This window comes from Stegostoma tigrinum, chromosome 15, assembly GCF_030684315.1.
Source record: "Stegostoma tigrinum isolate sSteTig4 chromosome 15, sSteTig4.hap1, whole genome shotgun sequence".
Taxonomy (NCBI): domain Eukaryota; kingdom Metazoa; phylum Chordata; class Chondrichthyes; order Orectolobiformes; family Stegostomatidae; genus Stegostoma; species Stegostoma tigrinum.
In genome coordinates, this window is record NC_081368.1 from 61,098,930 (window position 1) to 61,121,025 (window position 22,096).

General features: G+C 40.5%; 1 protein-coding gene across 10 annotated transcripts in view; it reads right to left on the reverse strand.

The window, feature by feature from the left end:
* elf1 (E74-like ETS transcription factor 1) overlaps positions 1-22,096 on the reverse strand; it is a 263,652-nt gene that overhangs the window by 34,075 nt on the left and 207,481 nt on the right. For 9 of the 10 annotated variants that reach the window (XM_048544403.2, XM_048544400.2, XM_059651490.1 and 6 more), the window contains 2 exons: positions 14,388-14,759; positions 1,794-1,959 (listed from right to left, as the gene is read on the reverse strand). In XM_048544403.2, the coding sequence (XP_048400360.1) occupies positions 1,794-1,959; positions 14,388-14,459 (238 nt within the window). In that variant the 5' untranslated portion in view covers positions 14,460-14,759. Of the gene's footprint in view, positions 1-1,793; positions 1,960-6,740; positions 6,786-14,387; positions 14,760-22,096 lie in introns of those variants that run through there. The other variant, XM_048544404.2, reaches the window with a different exon arrangement.

Below are 22,096 nucleotides of genomic sequence, written 5' to 3' on the forward strand. Positions count from 1 at the left end.
GTTGGTGGGTGGTGGCAGACAGAGTGCTGACGTGGACTGACTAGAATGTTTTTCCTCATTGCGTGTGTTCACCCAACATCCCACACCAAGAAAGGGAGGGAATCTGTTTTCTCCAGTGATACTGATACTTTAAATATCTGTTTGATTCATGCTTTCATACTGTTATTGGAACAGCAGTTCTTTTCCCTGCAAGCAGCATTTCTGAATGAGTGTTTTTTTGATTTGGCACTTGCCGCTATTTGGCTCATTAATTGTACACATAATGCATGCTGAGTAAGTGGGCTCGAGTTAGAACTGGGTTGGTATGGAGGATATGAGGGGTCAAGCAGCATGATGAGGACTTTCTGAACTTAGCTTTCCTCCATGGTAAGTGAAAACTAAGAGGTGTTCCAACTCCAGGAAAATCTGGGCCCAAATCTTAACATACAATACAGGACAGGACAGGACATTTTTACATCATTCTTAAATTTGCCTTGCACAAGTTATGATCTCATCCCTATATAGAAACACAGGAACAATACAGCTCAGAAAGGAGCCATTTGGCCCTTTTTGTCCACGCTGACTATGATCATAATATATTCATAAACCCCAATTATCGGAGATTCCTTCATATTGTCCTCCCTTCATATTAAGGCAATTCATCTATGTTTGGCAGTAGATATTGTAACAGTGGTATAAAGGCAGATTGTAGTATGCGACTATCTATGTTTGCTAGTAATCTCTGTCCCCCTCACTTCAATCATGCACTTTATGATCATCACAAATCTACTGGATTAGAACAACCAGCTGTATCTGACTACATGGAAACAAACTTTCATACAACCAATTGAGAGAAACGAAAACATCTTGACATCACCTACCCAAACAAGTCAGTGTGTTTATTACGTCTTTCCAATCAAATTCAATGAAAATCACTAAGAGAATAATTTGTTTGATCTGGTTGGCCGATAAAAGCGGAGAATGTCAGTGGTAATTATTGATAAGATTCTGATACATTGGTAGGGTTCTAGTTGGGACATGGGGCATTAATTAGCACAGGGAAATATGGAAGTCTGGTTTATCCTACATGTTAATCAAGAGTTCACTCCATCTCCTGTTGATTGTCAGCCAGAGGTACAGGCTTCACTTCCAGTTGAGTGGGGAAAACTCCAAATGAGGCAAGGGGCCTCAAAGGACCTCAAACGGGTAAGATGAGAGGGATACGAGAGGTATGATCCTGAGCAGGGGAGGAAGGGTTGCAAAGATAATGGAAATAATTATTTATAATGAGCCTTTCCTATTTAAAAGGATACTCCAAAGAGCTTTACAACCAATTAGGTACTTTCTTAATGTCGCTTGTTGCTGTAATATAGGAATGGGAGCCACCAGTCATCATAGACCAATCTCTCACAAATAGCAATTAGACGATGAGCAGATAATTAAGTGACGCTGACGGAAAGGTAAATGTTGCTAGGGTACTTATGTTCTTAAAAAATGATGCCATGGGATATTGTGTGCACCTCGGAGTGTGTCTGACAGGGCGCTTGGTTTATTCGTATTTCAGAAAAGCAGTGTGGCCCTCCTTTAGTAATCATGCTGGAATATCTGCTTGGAAAATACGCTGGTGTTTAGATGCTAAAGTGAGCATTGGAATCCCAACCTTCTGGCTCAGAGGCAAAAGAATGATCATTGAGCAGAAATTTAAAACTCACCTTCTCTAGCTGGTGATGAATTGCCATAAATTGCTTCCTCTGTGATGGATTGTTGCTTTTCCTCAATATGAATCAAATCTATTACTCTTACAAGATACACACCTGAAAGACCAATGTTGTCCTCTATTATTTGTTCTTCGACAACATCCAAAGTCGTATCATCCATCATTCTGGTGGAAACATCATCACAATCCAGGCTCGAATAGAACAAATCCGTGTTTGGCACTTGTTCTACGATCACAGCGGGGAATGACAAAGGGTCTTCAAGCTAGAGGTAAAAAGAAGCACGAGACACTCAACAAGATGAAAGGGAAAGAAGCAGAAAGCATATAGCAAAGGGCTGCTGCTCCCACCTTTAGAGATCATCTGGAACGCATGTTAAACTGAGAATATCAGCAAATTTTTTTTTCAAGCTGTACTTTGTACAATTAAGGTTTTAATTATCAAAAGCTGCTCAACCTGAAATTCAGTCCAAACTCCACTCTACCTTTTAACATGTGATCCTGGTATAACAAAACATTCAATGCTATTAAAAGTGATTACTTAATTGTGTGGTGCAGCATTGAAACACTAACTAATTCCGCCCCCAAATGGGTGATAAAGGGCAACTCCAAAAATGACAGCGATATACTAAGTCATCGCACTCAGCTGACTCATCTCAAAATGTATGCAATGTATCATTCTAGGTGTCACCTCACATTTTTTTAGCAAGTGGTAGGGTTAGTCGTAAGGGACTTCAAAAAAGTAATTACAGGATATTTTCTCGAAAGGAAACCAACGCTGATTTATTTGGAATATCTTACTCGACTGTCAGTTGCCGACCAATGTTGGGCTTCCTACTGCAATTCTTTTTGCCAATCTCAGACAAAGGAGGCGTAGGCCATTCAGCCCCTTGATCCTGCTCTGCCATTCTAGATCATGGCTGATCATCAGACTCAATGCCATTGTCACCATATCCCTTGATGACGTTAGTCCACTTTGCTCAGCGATTAAGTTTCCACCACCCTCTGGGATATAGAATTTCAAAGATTCAATACCTTTTGAGAGATGACTTCTCTCCTCATCTCAGTCCCAAATGGCATGCTTTTCAATCTGTGATGGTATCACAGTGATCTCATTCCAGTGTTTTGTGTCTATCCTGTCTATTCATGGAGTCATAGTGTCATACAGCATGGAAACAGACCCTCAGGTTCAACCTTTTGGAAGTCACTTTTTCTTCTAACCTTCAGACGATAAAGACCCAGTCTTGTTCATCTCTTCCTCTATAACAGTTACGTTATCCCAGGGATCTGACTGAATAACCTCTGCCGCACACCTTCTATGGCAAGTATCTTGAAGCAACAGTACTGAACTGCATACAATACTCCAGGTGGGATCTCATGAGTTTCTCTACAACTGAAGTGATTTTGTTTTGCTTCTCTTGTAACGAAGGCGCATGTACCTTTTGCCTTCCTACTCTGTGTTTTCTGCCTGTTAGCCAATCACCAATGCATCCCAGTGGAGTACTGCCAATCCTCGGCACTTAAATTTGATTTCCTAACATCCTCTGGTGCTTAATCAAGAGCCTTCTGAAAATTCACATACGCCACACCCACCTGTTCCCCCTTATTGGCTGTTCTTAATTTCCTCAAAAAAATTCAAAAGGTTTGGCAAACACAGTTTCCATCTCAAAGTTCCACATCAGCTTTGCAGTCAGACAAATATTTTCTCTGACTCCAATAATCACACCCTTGAAATAAATTCACATGTTTTCCTCAATATTGATGTCAGGCTAGCAAGTCTGTTGCCTCCAGTTTCTCTCTCCCTCCTTTCTTAAAATATTTGCAAATTCCAAATGGCGTGTTGCATTGAAGAATGAATATATTTTTGAAAGAGGATCACCATTGCATCCACCATCTTTGTAGTCTCTTTTAATACTCTAGGCTGAAGATCATCAAATCCTGGGGGCGTCTTAACTTTTAGACCCAATAATTCCTCCAATACGCTTTTCTTTATGAAATTCTTTTAGCTCCTCACTCTCACTAGAATCTTGGATTTCAATTATTTAAGAGATATCTTCCTCCTTGAGGACAGACACAAAACACTTACTTATTTCCTCTTCATTTATTTCCCATTATTAATTCTCTTGTCATTCATGTTTGGCCTTCCAGTCTTAACATGAAATTACACGATGAATGAATGCTGATGACAAGTGTGGTGTACTAAAGCCTGGCATCTTGTATAATGAGAAAGAAAGAAGAGCTTTGAATTCAAGCAGCCTCTTCGATAATCTCAAGCTATTCCAAAGTACTTTAAAAAATACATTTTCACAAGCTCGAAGTGAAGTTACTGTTGTGGAGGATAATGGCAGCCAATTTGCTCAGAAATTCTAACAAACACTAATGGAATAATGGCAGTCTGCACCCAGTGCTGTTGAAAGTCAAATCTTGGTTGGGACACGTGGAAAGCTGCCTCTCTTCTGAAATGCCAGGGGGGAAAGCCAAATCGCTCTAAGGCAGCATTCAAACTTGAACTACCCAACTTTACTGCTTGTATTGCTGGAGGTATCAGAATGAATATCATAACGAGCAAGGCAACACTGTGGCATGGCTTAATGGCACCGAAATAATATTCCCAGAAGCTACTGGTTCTGAGAACACATGTTCAAATTCAAGCGCAGAAGCTGGGGAAACAGCAGGCCAAGCTGCATCAGAGGAGCAGGAAAGCTGACGTTTAGGGCCTAGACCTTTCTTCTAGGCCCGAAACGTCAGCCTTCCTGCTCCTCTGATGCTGCTTGCCCTGTGGCGTTTATCCAGCTCTACATCTTGTTATCTCAGATTCTCCAGCATCTGCAGTTCCTACTTTCGCAAAAGCTGGGGAATTTAAATTCAATTAATATGTCTGTAATGTCAAACATGTCTCAGTAGACATGACCGTCATTATGTCCTTTAGGGAAGGAAATCTGCTAGCCTATTTTGAGCCAAAGTGCGAATAGCCAAGGTCTTTTTCCTAGGGTGGGGGTATCCAAAACTAGAGGGCATATTCTTAGGTTGAGCAGGGAAAGATTTAAAAGGGACCTAAGAGGTAACTCTTTCACTCAGAGGGTGGTGAGTGTATGGAATGAGCTGCCAGAGGAAGTGGTGAAGGTGGGTACAATTACAACATTTAACAGGCATCTGGATGGGTATATGAATAGAAATAGTTTTGAAGAATAAGGGCCAAATGCTGGCAAATGGAACCTGGTCAGATTGGGATGTCTGGATGGCATGGGCAAGTTGAACCGAAGGGTCTGTATCCATGCTGTATGACTGTATGTGGTCTCACAACAACTTGTATAGCTGCAGTAAGACCTCCCTATTCTGACATTCTAGCCCCTTTGAAATAAGTGTTCCTGAGAACCTGCTATACCAACATGCTAGGTTTTTGTGTTTTGTGCATAATTATCACCCAAATCTCTTTCTTTTGCAGCTTTCTCCTGTAGTTTCTGTATTTAGATAATACTCTGGTCTTTTGTTCTCCCTTCCAAAATGAAAAACTTCACCTTTTCCCACACCTTACACCATTTGCTCACTTTCTTATCTGTTTCTTTCGGTAAACTGTTTGCATCTCTCTCAGGACTTGTGTTTCCACTTCTTTTTGTGTCACCTCCAAATTCAGCCACAGTACATAATTTCTTCCTCAGCATCATTTATATTAATGTTGTAACCAGTTGCAGTCGCAGCACTGATCCCTGTGAAACCTCTTGGTTTCTGCTCTGATATTATTCCGATAAGAATAATAAGAGGGGCACTTTTAGAGGAATCTATAACTAGTTTCAAACTAAGGGGTCTCCCATTGAAAATGGTCTCAACCTATTTCTCATCTCTTGTGAACAAAATGATGCTCTCTCACTTTTCTTGTTTTCCTCCATTTCACCAACCTATTCCTTCTAACCTGTTTAACATGCAGGTCTTCCTCCTCCCTGTGTCAAAATTAAGACTCGTCACAACAGTTTCCTGAAATAACTCAGCCTTTTCCCCGTATCTCAAAGCTGAGAGACACTTCAATCATTTAAAGCTCAAGCCTGTTGTTACTGAATTTATCTCATCTGCAGTCTTTCTAAACATTTGCCCGTGCTACAGGCTGTAAGATGCACAGCAAAACACGGAGCCTATGAAAATGTTACCTAATATTTGTGCATTAAGAGGAGTGTGCCTACGTCATTAAAACATCTCCACTTGCTATAAATAAATGAAAAAAGCTGGTAGGTACAATGGGCACTTCGCAGCAAAGGCTATGGGGGAGTTGTATGGGTACAGGCCAATAATTTGAAAAAAGAGATTCAAGTCACGTAAACAGATCCTACTTAGAATAAAAAAAGGTAGTAAAAAGAAAGCGACTGGATGGTATTAAGGCTTTTCATTTGAGGCCAACTTAAATACAGCCTGACTGCAGAGCTTTCTGTCATATGCCTGTGGGGGTCCTATGTGAATTAGCTTTCTTTGTACCCAAAGCATAAAGCTGCCCCTAATTTGGTACTAAATCGGCCATCTCTTTCTGAATAGTCACAGCATGGTTGATCTCGGCAATGGACATGCTCATACTGATGTGCATCTGTGGTTATAACATACTGGAGTGAGCTGCACTTAGCTATTTAACCCCAAGCTACACTTATCGTGCAAGTACTTAGTCTTGTTCCAGGGTGTTCGTGATTTGGAAAGTGGTCCACCTCCCAACACCTCTCTTGATAAATACAATGCATACATATATATTTTAAAAATAAAATTGAAGTGTAGGAATGGAATAAAAGAGAAAAAAAAACACATTTCAACGCTCAAATTCCAAAACGTTTGGTCTTATTTATACAGAACAACGAAATGCAAAAATTAGCTCTGGAGAACTTATATGTTTAAAAGAAATTCTATGACAATAAAGTACGCAGCTTAAAAGTTTCAATCAGAAACTACCATATTTTATCAAATACTGATGAGGCGCTGCAAAGCTTTTGGTTACATTGCATCTTTACAAGTAGCTCCTTGTCACTGCAAATCAGAGTACTTAGATGTTTCACGCAATGCAAGCAAGACTAACCTCACAGAAGAAGGTTCCCATGCTTACCCTCCTTTTCTCAGGGACAAAAGGGTAAATCATCAACCAAAATAGAGAAGCCCTAAATGGAAACGAAAATTTGCTTTAAAATTACATAAGACTCTGACGGAGGTCAGGTCAAGATGACAGACTGCCCAAAAGGGGGCAGCAGACAATTGTCAAAGTCAGGCCTGGTTTGAGCACAAGTTTCATCAACTTTATTGACACGTGGAGTGCTATCTATCACTGAATTGCAGCTGCTCTGCCAGCTTCTACTGTGAGGTGTCTTATGGCAATGTAAAGGATTCAAAGACATTATGTTCTCTGTAATTTTGCCTTTTGAAGCTCTTGAATCAACAGATCTACCTTTATTAAGTTGTTTTTTAAGAATCTACAAGAAGCAAAATGTATTTTGATTTCTGATGATGCCATTAAAATATGTGAGAGATTCAATCAGAATGTTTTTGCACTGTATTTCAGTATTTCACAGCAGCTTCCACTTAAATGGCTGTTGCCACTGCAGTGAGCGGGCACTGCAGGTCAAACCATCATGACGTACCATTAGAAATTATCCCATTGTGTACTCTGTGCTGAACAGCAGCAAGTCAGTATTCTAGTGCTACAGTGCCCCAGTCTGGCCCATTCACAGCAAAGGATCGCTGTTTTATTTTTCAATTCATTTTCTCAGTTGAAGGCAAATTCAAAAGCAATAATTTTCCTGTCATATTAGTTTTGCCAGCAGTAGGCTCAGAGTACTGAAGAGATTATCTCGCAAGTGCTGAAGACCGACCAGTCTAAAAATATTTTTTTTTATTGGCCAGAATTTCTATTTGTTATGTGTTAATGTATTCGCAAGTATGAAGCTGTTCCAGGAGGCTGCAATCAAGACAGAACCAAATGCCTGGCTTTGAATTAAAGCAGCGCTCTAAGGCAAGGAGAACACGGGTCTGTTCCATTAGATCTTGCTTTTATTTTTGCATTCCAATTTTGTAATTATTGTCTCAATTCAATCCCCTTCTCCTCAGTTATATACAATTTGTAATTGTTTGATTCAATGAAAAAGGTGACCAGACTAAACGCCAATAATTAATCAGGCACTGGGGTTTACTCAAGACGTGGCAAGTTAAACTCGACCTTCAGAAATAAGGGGACAGGAACTGGATCCTCAGTCCCTCTCAAGGCGATAATGTTCTTATTCCACTCGCTGCCTCTGTCTTTCTAAAGGATAACACTTCCCAAACCTGTGGAGGACTGTTAAATAAGCCATGGCAGATTGTTGTAGTGAATTACAATAAGACCAGAAGATATGCAAGTAGGCCAGTTTGCCTCTCGAGCTTGTTCTGTTAATCAGCAGGATCATAGCCGATCCAACATCCGTCACACCCACTTTACCCATCATCATCCTGAAGAAACTATGATCAAGAAACTACGTCAGCCTTAAATATACATCGGGACACTGGCCTCACTGCTCATTGCGGCAAGGAGTTCCAGAGAGGAATAACTCTCAGAGAAGAAATTGCTCCTTGTCTCAGTCTTAAATTGGTGCCCCTTTATTCTGAGACTTTGCCCGCTGGTCCTGGACTGGGCCACGAGGGAAACTTCCTCTCAGCATTACTCTTGTCAAGCCCCTTAAGAATCCTATATGTTTCCACGGGATTACCTCGCATTCTTCTGAACTCCAGGAAGCGGAATCCCAATCAGTTTAGCCTTTGTTATTGAAACAGCCCCTCCATATGAGGGATCATTTCAGCGAACGTTCACTGAATTGCCTCCAATGAAATGATCTTTCCTTAAATATAGGGATTAAAACTGATCATAGTACTCCAGATGGGATCTCATATTGTACAGTTGTAGTAAGACTTTCCTACTCATCTCCAGCAAAACTTTTGAAATAAGGACCAACGTTCCATTAATGTTCCTAATAACCTGCTGCACCTGCGTTCGAGCTTCCTAAGTGTTTGTGTGTCCACAGGTTCCTCTATGCTTTCTGCAGTTTTTTCATATGTAAATGATACCCTTCTTTTGTTCTCTCTTCCAAAATGATCAACTTCATATTTTCCCACATTGGAGTCTCTATTGTTAGGCCACACACCACAGCCATGGACAAGGTGGGCCCAGCCTAGTAGTTCAAGTGCTGATGAAGTATACTTTCTTCAGTAAGGTGTTGAGTTTCTTCAGTGCAGTTGCACTTGTACCCACTCAACTGAGTGCTAAATATTTTGTTACACTCCTTGACTTGTAGGTGACAGAGAGACTTTGTGAAGACAGGAAGTCTAAATAAATTGGGTTAATTGGGATTTATATTCTCTACCCCAGAACATCATTTTTCAGGTTAATGAACAGCACAAGTTGTTAATTTTGATTTTCATCTGTGACTATTTCCCACCTTTGTTGCACAATGTCCTCTGATTTTTAAGCACTTCCAGGGCTTTAAAAGCGCATAAGTTCAAAATATTATTGTTGACAAACCCTCTGACAAAAAGGTAGAGAAAAATGAAGCAGATCTAAAGAAAGCAAAACTCAGCAAATCAGCAAAACAGAGCAAATTTTCAGTTTCAATGCAAAGGTTTCACTGAGCCAGACAAGGACAAAGTTGGTACATTGTGGAGCTGGAGAACGCAGCATGTCAGGCAGCACCAGAGGAACAGAAAAGTCACCGTTTCGGTTTGGGGGCCCTTGTATGATGCAACCGCAGTGATGAGGATAGCAGATAAGTAACTGCACAGTTTAAATCATGCATCCATTTCACATTTACGTCCCAGCTAAACCTTGTGCAAATTACTGAGACAACCAGGTGCAGGTAGTTTATGGAAAATACCACCTGCTTAATCACTTTCAATTCACTCACTGATTTCCGGTGTGTCTTCTAAATGTTGTAAAGACCTGTTGTTTGACTTGAGCCAACTATTTTGCAGACCACACTGCCAGTTCCTACTCCAAAAAGAGTTTCCTTTCAGGAATAATACAGCAGAGAATTAAGCTGAACATGGAAAACAACATGAAAACTAGTAAAGGAAATAAAAGGCAAAGCTAGTGTATGAGAACAGATTGTTGAGAAACATAAAAGGGAGTCCAAAGTCTTTTATAAACATACAAATAGGAAAAGGCTTACCTAAGGAAAGGTAGAATGAATTAAGGACAAAAATACTGGTTTGTAGAGGCAGAGGCACTAAATGAGTGCTTTATGCGCATCTTCACTGGAGGGTGCCACTAATATCGTAGTGAAGGAGAAGATAGCAGGGAAATGCATAAAAGAGGAGATACTTAGAAGTTTGCTAACACTTCAAAAAAGAAATTTCAGACAATGTGGATGGGTGCTTCCTGGGTTGCAAAGGGAAGTAAAGGTGGAAACAAGGAAAGCTCCAGCCACAATCTCACAATCTTCTCCTCTTCAAAATAATGGGAAAGCTGCAAAGGTTTCATTTGTTATAAAAGGAAGATAAATGGACCAATTATGAGTCAGCCTAATGGGTAGGGCAAATTTTAAGCCAATAATCTAGGAGAAAATGAATTGTAACTTGGAAAGGTATTGTCAAATAAACCAAACCTAGCACAAATTTATCATAGACAAATCACATTTGATCAACTTAATTGAATTCTTTGATCTGCAATCAAACAGCATTGATCAGGGCAGCACAGTTGACGTTATGCATTAGGAACATGCAAAAGATGCTTGATAAAATATCACAACAGACTTGTAGAAAATATTATTCCCAAGTGATTTGTGGAATAGTGGATAAAAAATTAACTAAGGGACAGAAAGTGAATTCCCCAGAGGAAGCATTTTCCTAATACTCAAGATAACTTGCACAACAGTTATTAATTCAACTCCTTCATATTGTGAGATTCAAAATTACTTTTGACAGGCCCATGGGGTTACAAAAATTTGCTTGGTATCCCAAATCAAATTTGCCCATGCACTTAAAAGGAATTGTCACTACATTCACTAAAAGCCTCCATCATAGCCAGGAATCCTCCAAAAATGTTGTCCAGAATAATAGCCTAAATTTGTGTCTACCCTAAGGAAATGGTGGGCAGTCAATGAGTTGTACATTTCTCCTCACAAGAGTATAAGCTTTACATCCAACAATTTAAATCTGGTGCAGATGGTAGTGCTCTTGCCTCTGAATTACAGGGCTATGAGTTCAAAACCTCCAAGGGATTGGGCCAGAAACAATTTAACACCAACACTTCAATCAGAGAATGAGATGTTAAACAAAGATTCAATCACTTGCTTGTGTCGTTATAGTCCAATATTTTAATCACTATCTAGATGTGGCTAATCAAGAAACAAGATTTGGCTCACAGCATTTCTGATCAGTAAATAAGAAGCAGGTACACTGATTGGACATGTAAACTGGAGGCAACCCTCACATTTATTACAGAAGGTGACGACGATGATGATGAAGAAAATGAAAAACAGCATCAACTGTGTATTTATTGTTATGAATTCCTTACTTTCCTTGATTACTAAATGGCAGTGTCTGTTAAATGAAAATACGAATATTCTCCAAACTAATGAGGCCTGAAAGGTAAATGTGAAAATAGCATTGTGTGTCCAGAATTGTCAGCTAAGCATGAAGAACATCAGGATTATTTAGAACTGAAAATGGAAGATGATGATGCCTCTGTTGTATGAATGAGCCTGGTTTACTGACTTCCTTCCATTAAGTCCTTTCAAACAGAATCTATTCCAGTGCATGGTTCTAAATTGCATGATGTCTGATTCAAGGAAACATGGTGGCAATATTGTGCCATGTTTCTGAGTTTTTTAAAATTTAAATTCCTTGAAAGTGGAGTTGCAGGTAGACAGGGTTTATGAAGAAGGCATTTGGTATGCTTGCCTTTATTGGTAAGTGCATTAAGTATAGGAGATAGGAGGTCATGTTGCAGCTCTACAGGACGTTGGTTAGACAACTTTCGGAATACTGCGTCCCATTCTGGTCTCCCTGCTATAGGAAGGATGTTGTGAAACTTGAAAGGATTCAGAAAAGATTTACAAGGATGCTGCCAGGGTTTGAGGTATAGGGAGAGGCTGAATGGGCTGGGGCTACTTTCTCTGCAGCGTCAAAGGCTGAGGGGTGACCTTAACAAAGTTTACAAGATCAAGAGGGGCATCGATAAGGTGAATAGTCAAGGTCTTTCCCACAGGGGAGGGGAGTCCAAAACTAAAAAGGCACGGGCTGTAAGTGAGAGGGGAAAGATTTAAAAGGAGCAACTTTTCACACAGACGGTGGCGCACAAAGAAATGAGCAGTGAGGGGAGGTGGTGGAGGCACATACAATTACAACATTGAGAAGGCATCTGGATGGGTATATGAATAGGAAGGGTTTAGAGGGATATGGGCCAAATGCTGGCAAATGGGACTAGATTAATTTGGGATATCTGGTCAGCATGAATGAGTTGGACCGAAGGGTCTGTTTCCGTGATGTACGTCTCTGTGACTCTACACACATGAACCACAGCTAACTAAATTTGAAAGAATGCATAATGTGCTTGTGACTAAATTTAGTTTATGAGACTGAGATGGTGTTGCTCCTAACAATACCTGTGGCTGGTCAGCGTTTCCTATTGAACAGTATCAATTTAAGTTGGGTCTCTTGGTACTACGTGAAGGAGGATTTCTGTTGAAGTTAAATAGGGGTCCATTCAGTTATCAAAGCCTTCTGATGCCTGAAATATATGTAAATATAGTCTTGTATAAATAACAAATTCCTTAGGTTTGTTTGTTGGATACAGTCGCACTCCAATGTTTGTTTCCTTCCTCATATGCTGCTGTACAGAACCAAACTGCTTTAATGACTATGTATGCCTATTAAGGTATTGTTATGAATAAAGTATATATTTGAAATAAAAAAAGGAGCTGCAAAGTGCCTGGTCAATGTCTGTCCCTTAAATGAATGCAAACAGAGATTGGTGAAGCAGATTTTCGTCTTCCTAAATGTTTGTGTCTTGGTCATATTACTGCCCATTTGGAGATAAAAACATTTAAACAATGTAGGCAGAAGACAAGAAAAATGTTGCATTTATTGGAAGACCAAATATAGTTTTAAACCTAAATGTTCACACTGCTAGCCTGTGCAGGACTTCCACTGTACTGACAGGCAACAGGAAGATCAAGCATATTGTCACTATGTGACAAACATGCTATCAGATGGATGGCACATGTAGGCCACTAAATGGGAATGAGGCAAGGCAGACATTCACAACTAAGACAAGTGGGATGAAGTCAAGACGTTTGTTAAACAATTGTCAGGGAGTTTGGCTCTACCATGCAGTGAAGCCAAGATTAAAAGGCCCATTGCCAGTACCCCCACCCCCCAAATCTCCCCAGCATTGGAAAAACAATTGGCTTAGTACTCACTGCTGCTACACTGCCATCTCCTGGTCTACCTAAGTGGTATTTACCATGGTGCTGTCCTTCCTTTAGGTCCAGAGGATAGAAACACTTTATTAACCACCTTCCTCAAGCTTTGATCACTTTGCCTAATTCAATCATATGACATTTGCAAAGGTACCTTGAGACTCATAATTCAGTCAGGTGCACAGTCTTGAAGTAAGAAGCACACATCACTTGGGATTTTGATTAGAAATCATGCTTATGGGCTTTGGAGAGGGAGCATATATTTTGTTGATGCAAACATCTATTCAGGTTAGACATTGTGCAGTGCTACGTCAGTGAATTGACATCAATGAAGGACACCAGAGACACAAAAACACTTAACTGTGAATTTCAAATGTTCACAACACACATTTGTGCCATTGCTTTCCCATCTCGTGAATTTACAACCACAGATGGATCATTAAGAATGGAGAGACAGAGTACAGGGAAAATGAACTATCTCCACAGAGAGGGAAAGGGAAAAGTAATCGCCAGTAAGCACTCTGCCATGAGATCCTACTGAGCTCTTCTGAAATTGAATGGGATTGCAGTGCAATAAAGCTATCACTGCTAAAATGGAACCAGCTATCTAGGGATAAAACTGCATCTAACTTTATCACCATGGTAATAGTTTTCGCTTTTCCAGGCTCAGTTACTCATTTTGCAATCCTTCCCTCGCAAAGTTTATTGCTCATTTGTAAACAGCTTTTGTAAAATTACAGTAAGGTCAATGGTCGATATTCTGAGTAGGTTTTAATGAGCCTTCTAGCTCACTGGTTTTTTGTCAGTTTTGTAATATTAAAGAATGATTTCTTCACTACAAAACACACTGTTTTTTATTATTTAAGGTGAGAAAGTGACATTTTGAGCTTTGGTCACGATAGTGACAGGATTTTTAAAAAAAATTATGGCGCCTTCACGTATGAATTAGTATATTGTTAATTTTTGATGGAATGCCCGTGTGCGATGAAAGAAAACTGAAGTAAATTGGTTGAAATCTACTGAAGTTGCCATAAAAGTAAATGTCAAAGGATTGGCAACATAACAAATGAACTTTTAACCCTTATTTCTGTGAAGTAGTCACAGCCTCAGACTCTCGGGGCCACCCTGAATAGTTACAACCAAATTTGTTTTCACCTAGTGTCATTTCATGTGATGACTTGGGCTCTCCAATGCAATTCATCAATTCAGTACATAAGAACTTTGACTAAAGTGGTTCCTCTGTGACCTACCTGACAGTAAGCTATACTTTAAGCACATGGACATACCTGATGTGCGTCATCCATTCCGTTGCTAGCAAATTCAAATACCAACTCAGTTTGTTGGACTGCAGCAGCCATGACTCTCAGAGAAAGGCCTCCAGCAGCTCTCCAGAATCAGGGTAAAAGAGACTTTCTCAACGCTTATAGGAAGGAACGCTGCTTTGAGATTCAGGAGGTTGTCAGTGTGGAGAAATAACAGAGTCTTGTTGGTTTCAATGACTTCAAGGTGACCAAGCACGCATCAAAGGCTCTATCAGAACTGCACATACATCACAGGGTATGACGATGATGCGCAGACAGTAGACAACCTTCTCTGGTACTAACCCTCGATTACACTCTCACGGAGAACGTAGGTTCTTGAAACATCATGAATTAGATCTGAAAAGTAAAGCATAAAGGATACGTTAGTCTGGAAGCTGTCACATCACTGGTCACAAAGATTGAGAAGAAAGGTTAATATTTATTCCAAGCATTTGAGCTAGTGACGCTGGTACACAAAGATCAGGCAGCCCAGTTACTGGTACAGGACAGGCTTTCCAGTAAATCTGGTCCCAATGGGTTCCCCAAACTAAGAGAATCAAGCCCCCAATAATGCAAGTGGCATGATCCGAAATCAGATAGACCTGAAGTATAAATACGTCTGCATGATTTGTTGGTTCAGTATGTCTCCTAGAGTTTTGTTACATCTTTGTTTCAGGCAAATGCAGAACCACTGATTTTATTGTTTTGAAAAGGGGTCTTATTCATTAATTGGAATGACCGTGAATAATATAGCAGCACTGTGCAGACACACAGAAGATGTGGATTTGCAAAAATGGTTCTAAACTTGGGGACTTGCCAATTGCATCAAACTCTTGAGAGAGAGGTGTCAAGCACAGATCTTACACTTTCACAGGGGATGCAAGAAGACAGAGTTCTGAGTACATCACTGATACTTTGATGCACTTGTATATGGATTCAGTAGCCAGAGTTTGGCAGATGCCTGGTAACTGAATGGGTCTTTGGCTGGCTTATGGTGAGCAATACGTAGTTTCATGAGAAATAGCTGAAAGAAAGTAAATAAAACAACGTGCAAAGTTATACAGGAAGAAATCTTATAAAGGACACGACTGGAGTGCAGCTTTATAATTCCAAATTTTCCAACCTCTGTAAGCCTTTAATAAAGGCAGAAAGACAATTCTGTATTAAGCACAAAGTTGATTCATTTAGGGGTCTAAACTTGTGAAATGTTGTTGCACACTGTTCTCCAGGATCTCAAAAGGGAGCTCATTGTGCATACACACCATGTATTGTAGATGAGTCCTTTAAACTGATGTGAATTACACTAGGGGGCATCTCAGTTCAAGGCAAAGCTAAAAGCCCTTGAAGCAAATAAGGTACAATTTATGGCAATTGCTTTAAATGCATTCATGCCTTGACAGAAATTGCAGACAAAGGAAACTTCCACAACTTGTTCTGAGTGTTGGCCGACATGGTATCTTTATAAGTGTCAAGCGAATGAACTAGGCAAAGCGATCAAGGCTTGAGGAAGGTGGTTAGCAAAGAGTTTCTTTTGCTGTAGAACTAAAGGAAGGATAGCACCATGGTAAATACCACTTAGGTAGACCTGTTGATGGCAGTGTAGCACTAGTCGATACCAAGCCGATTGTTTTGCCAATACTGGGGGATTTGCGGGGTGCTAGTAATGGGGGTTTTAATCTTGGCTTCACTGCATTGGTATAGCCAAACTCCCTGATAAATGTTTCACAAACCACTTAATAACATCTAGACGGAGACTGTCCACAGGAGGTGGCATTCTGTATCAAATTTTAAACTGACCCCCTATTTCTATTCAGGATTTGTGACAGCAAGTCAGCTGCTCTAACAGAAATAAAAAGGTTTTTGCAGAAAAAAAGTTCACTGTTAAATTGAAAAGTATATTTCTTTAAATGACTGGGAGATAAAGACAACAAGGCATGAAGCAGCAAGCTGTAGGAGTAAATGTAATGGACATTTTAGTAGCCTAACTTTTGTGCTGCAAGTTTATAGTGATTCTGATTTTCCACATTAGTTTAAAATCATCTGGAAAATAGGGTTCAACTGATTCCATGCTACCAATTTGTTCTGCTGTTGAACACTATTAGAATGGGTGCAGAAGTGGCTAACCCTATTGACATAGAAACAAGCCATCGACTTTTCAGCATTGTAAATGAACTCTTTAGCTCCCCACATAATCTTGTCATCCTGATATACATAACATCAAAATATTCTTCCTAACCCCTCAATCTACTACAAGAAAATTGAAAAAGAAATCAATTGCCAATGGATTTCTGACGAGATTTGTTCTACATCATATTCTCTTGTGGGGCTCATGCTCAATAATGATGGCCCTTAGGTTACCAAAAGATACAGCAAAAGTCTTTTTTTAAAATCTCTGATGATTCACAGCACATGAAAAATGCCTTTTCGATGTTTTCAACTATGTATACCGTGAGGGCACATAGATGAAAACTAACAATATTTGCAATCAAAACAGATTGGCAATCATGGTGAATTGCAAAGTAATTTAAAATATTTATACAGTGAGCATTTGGAAAGTCCCACAAAATCTGAAACTGCATGGCCCTGAACGTCAAATCTCTGTTAGTGAAGACGGCATCAAGGAATAAGAAAGAAATGGACAAGATTAACAGTGCAAATACATTACATTACAGGTCTAATCCTACCGTCCCTCAGATATGCAAACTTATCTAAGGCTGACTGACAGAATTATTTTCAAAAGAACTAATTTTTTTTCCTGGTATATATCTACCTTTGTTGCAGGAACCTTACCATACAACTTCACTTATTATAAACTGTCATGCTTCAATGCTGCAAGTATTGAAACACATTTCGTACCATATGTTGCAGCACATAAGTCAAGTTCATTTTTCCACCCCCGCACCTCCTAAAAGTCATGTTGTTGTATATACTTAGTGTTTAGTCAACCTCCTTTATAGCCATGGCATGTTACACTTGCATTAGCAGTCATCTCAAGTCTTCGCCACACAAGTGCATATTTTTCTTACCTTTTCTTATAACTGCGAGAAAAGGAACAAAACAGATGGCATGGCCAATGTTAGATAGGTGCACAGAATTTTAAGGTACACCTAACCTTCCATCGGAGGCAGGTAACATTTCAAAATGTAATCACGTGCACTCCTACTGGTGCATCACTTCTCTACAGTACTTGATGTCTAAGTTGACACGGAAGGATAATTCAAGGCTCTGAGGGTCACCTTACAGGCTGACATCTTACAGTACTGACTTACTTCTGATCTTTTATTTGTTTAAAAAAAAGTCTACAAGTTTGACATTTAAAGATACGAACAGTAACAATATTAATAAGTTGATCACCAAGCAAAGAAGCTAAGCCCCTAAAGACAATCAAACCCTGACGCATTACTGTCAAATCCCAGAAATGTTCAGCATTAGCGTGGAGAATGATTATAAAACTGCCTGCTTATTTCCTTCGTAATCTGAAGATGGATCATCATAATTCCAGAAAATTCAAGAGAAATGGCTTATACAAATTACACCAATAATAGTTTGCTATATTTTCCTGCAACTGAATCATAGAAGGGTCTCAGTGGTTCCACCATTATAGCAATGGGTTTCTCCTCACAAGTGATTTTGTGGGGTGTTATTAACTCCACCATTATCCAAACTGACTTTTCTGCCAATCGCACATTCTCCTTTATTAATTCAACAATGTGGTCATTAAAAGGTTATTTCTTCTCTCTACGTTCTATGTGAAATTAGACCATGCCAACATCACTCCCAATCATATACAAGGGAGAAAATCTTTCCCACAATATTACAGGGTCATACAGTTCCACTAAATATTTGTTCGCAGCTTTGGGTTGGCATGTGGATTCTGAGGTAGCAATGAGTTAGGGGAGAATTAAAATCCTGCAACTTCTGGAATGCGGCCATGTTGTGAATTTTTATTTGGAGTGACATGGGCTTGTGAAAAGTACAGTATTGTCTATTCTGTGTAACCCTGTCAAAATTGCAGCTCAAAGAAGTGACTCTCAGATTTCTCGGTACACAAATTTCCAATTATCCCATCTAATCATAGTTCAAAGGACAGCCTACTACTTCTAAGTCAGATGGCTGAGAGTTCAAGTCCCATTCCAGAGGTTTGAGACCATGTGAGGAAGGGTCACCAGACTCAAGACGTTAACTCTGATTTCTCTTCACAGATGCTGCCAGACCTGCTTGGCTTTTCCAGGCAACCTCTGTTTCTGATTACTGCATTCGCAGATATTTTGGTTTTTATTTGGTTTGAGAACATAGACCAGGCTAACGCTTCAACAGCAGTACTGAACAAGTGCTGCATTTTCAAAAACAAATGGTTTCTGAGATGACCTAGGCTCCACAACTCTCTTGTTTTTGTGGGTTTATAAACATACCATGGCACTATTTTGAAGAAAGAACAGTTGAATTGGCCAGTACTTATTTCTCCATTGACATTCGTAAAACAGATTATCTGATCATTATCACATAGCTCACTTGCTCCTTTTCCCAACTGCACCAGTCTCGGGCTGATTTCTTTTTCTCACTATCTCCCTGGGTAACCCCCCATAGTAGTTTAAATCCTCCTGAGCAGCTCTAGCAAGTCTTCCTGCCAGTATATTAGTCCCCTTCCATTTCAGGTGCAATTCATCCTCCTTATACAGGTCACTTCTACCCCAGAAGACATTCCAATGATCCAAAACGGTGAATCCTTCTCCCCTGCACCAGCTTCTCATCCACGCATTCATCTACTCTATCCTCCTATTCCTACCCTCGCTGGCTTGTGGCACTGGGAGTAATCCAGATATTACTAACCTCAAGCACCTATTTTTTAAATTCCTCCTTAATTCCCTATATTCTCTCCTCAGAACCTCGTCCTTTTCCCTTCCTGTGTCCTGTAAGTTCCAATGTGTACAATGACCTCCTGCTGGTCCCACTCCGCTTTGAGAATATTCTGCACTGTCTCCGAGATATCGTTGATCCTGCACCAGGGAGGCATCACACCATTCTGATGTCTCGCTGCTGGCCGCAGGAACGTCTGTCTGTGCCCCTGCCTATCACAGTCGATCACTTGAAACCTGATGTAGGTCAAGTACTAAGACATGGGTGGTATGGTTAGTACGTTCACAGATGGCTCCAAAATTGGAGGTGTAGTGGACAGCCAAGGAGGTTACCTCAGAGTACAACAGGGACTCTGATCAGATGGGCCTGTGGACCGAGGACTGGCGGACGAAGTTTAATTTAGATAAATGAGAGATGCTGCATTTTGGAAAGGCAAATCAGGGCTGCACTCATATTTAATGGTGAGCTCCTGGGGAGTATTGCTGAACAAACAGATCTCGGAGTGCAGATTCATAGTTCGTTGAAACTGGAGAGGCAGGTAGGCAGGATAGTGGAGAAGGCGTTTGCTTGCCTTTATGGGTCGGTGCATTGAGTATAGGAGTTGGGAGGTCAAGTTGCAGCTGTACAGGACATTGGTTTAGCCACTTTTGGAATACTGTGTGCAATTCTGGTCTCCCTGCTATAGGGAAGGATGTTGTGAAACTTGAAGGGGTTCAAGGAAGATTTCCAAGAATGTTGCCAGGTTTGGAGGGTCAGAGCTAGAGGGAGAGACTAAATAGGTTGCAGCTATTTTCCCTGCAGCATCAGAGGCCAAGGGGTGACCTTACTGAAGTTTATACAATCACAAGGGCATGAATAGGGTGAACAGTTAAGGTCTTTTACCCAGGGCAGGGGGAGTCCAAATCTAGGGGGCATAGGTTTGAGGTGAGAGGGTAAGGATGTAAAAGGGACCTAAGGGGCAACTTTTTCAGGCAGAGGATGGTGAGTGTATGCCAGAGGAAGGTAGGTAGAGGCAGGTACAATTACAATGTTTAAAAGGCAATTGGACGGGTACATGAATATGAAGTGTTTAGAGGGATACGGGCCAAATGCTGGCAAGTGGGACTATTACTTTGGGATATCTGGTCGGCATGGATGAGTTGGACTGAAGGGTCTGTTTCCATGCTCTATACTGCATGTGGCATCTTACTCTGCAATTACTGTTTTGGCTTCCTCTGTTTAGAACAATAACTGCACTTCAAAAAGGAGTGAGTGGCCAGAAAGCATTTTGAGTTAACCTGAAGCCTTGAAAGGGGCTAGATAAATGCGAGTCTTGAATTAATCCTTTCAGCCCTTTGGTTAATTGGATGACGGCAAGTCTCAATCTACCACTCGGCATATTTGCTCAATAAGGTGCCAAGAAATTACAGACCAAAAAAGAAATTACAGATTTGTGTAAAGTTAAGTTAGAATTCTGCACTTCTGGATTTAAATGGAAAGTATTGAGTGAGGAGCGGAATTGAGCTCAGTTGTGAATTTTGTGCAGGAGGATTAGGCTCCTGAAGCTATCATAGAGCTGAATATCACTGATTATGAATACCACAGTGTAGGCTGAGCTAGAACACACTGCACTCTGGAAGAAACGACAGCTGGCTACATGAGAACTCTCTACCTTCTGGATGAAACATTGGGAGCAAATGGACTTGATCACATCAAGATGAACAGTGGACGTCTTGGGCCAAGACCATTTTTCAGAAAAAAAATGTCTAGGACCAAAATGTCAGCCTTCCTGCTCCTCTGATGCTGCTTGGCCTGCTGTGTCCATCTAGCTCTACACCTTGTTATCTCAGATTCTCCAACATCTGCAGTTCCTATTATCTCTGAAACAGGTTACCTACCCTATTTACATGTAATTAATTTCAACATAAAATAAAACTGTGGTACTTGGAAGTATAAGCCTGAAGACAGTCTTTGAATTTGTTTTTTTCCCTCAACTCTTCTGGAAAGAACCTAAACTCAAAATGTGACATAAAAGCATGTGATAAAAGACTGTGAACTCCTCACCCCAGCCCCCATGGCAGAATAGTCAATCAGTATTCAGAGTCAGCTCCTTTGCACCAAGGTTTGTCAAATGGCGAATGGGCCTGTGAAAGCGCAATTGGTGCCAAATAAGCTGTGAACCAGCTAAGCAGCAGCACCTTCACCAGGGAACAAGAAGGATGGACAAGCAATCTGAGGAAACAACAAATTTAGAAATGATAAAAAGGGCTACAGAATCTCCCCTGAGAAATAAAAACATAGATGTTCTGCAGTTAATGCTGCATTGTGAAACACAGAATTACACAAATCGGTCATCTGATCCTAATTATGACTCATAATGGGAAATGCAGTTTGTCACGGGCCTCCACATTTTTACACTGTTCCTACAGTCAAATTTGCAACTGCAGCTCAGCAAAACAACAGCCTAGCTGAACCCCTCTTCTAAAAAAATTTGGACACATTCAAAAACACACAAAAACAAAAACACACACACACACACAATAATTGCTGTAAACTTTGTAGACTATCTTCTTTCCCCCATCTCCCCACATTGGAATAATTAACTGGCTGAAAAACATGAAGAAAGCCCTGTTTAGATTCCTGGTCTGTTTAATAATGGTTGGCCTCAGTAGTCGAGATGGCTTGTGCTGGAAGGGGTCAGTTAGCTGGACGGCTGGTTTGCAACGCACAGTGATGCCAACAACGTGAGTTCAAGTCCTGCGGTGGCTGAGGTTACCATGAAGGATTCTCCTTCTCAACCCCTCCCCTGACCTGAGGCACATTAACCCTCGGGTCAAACCGCCAACAGTCGTCAAAGA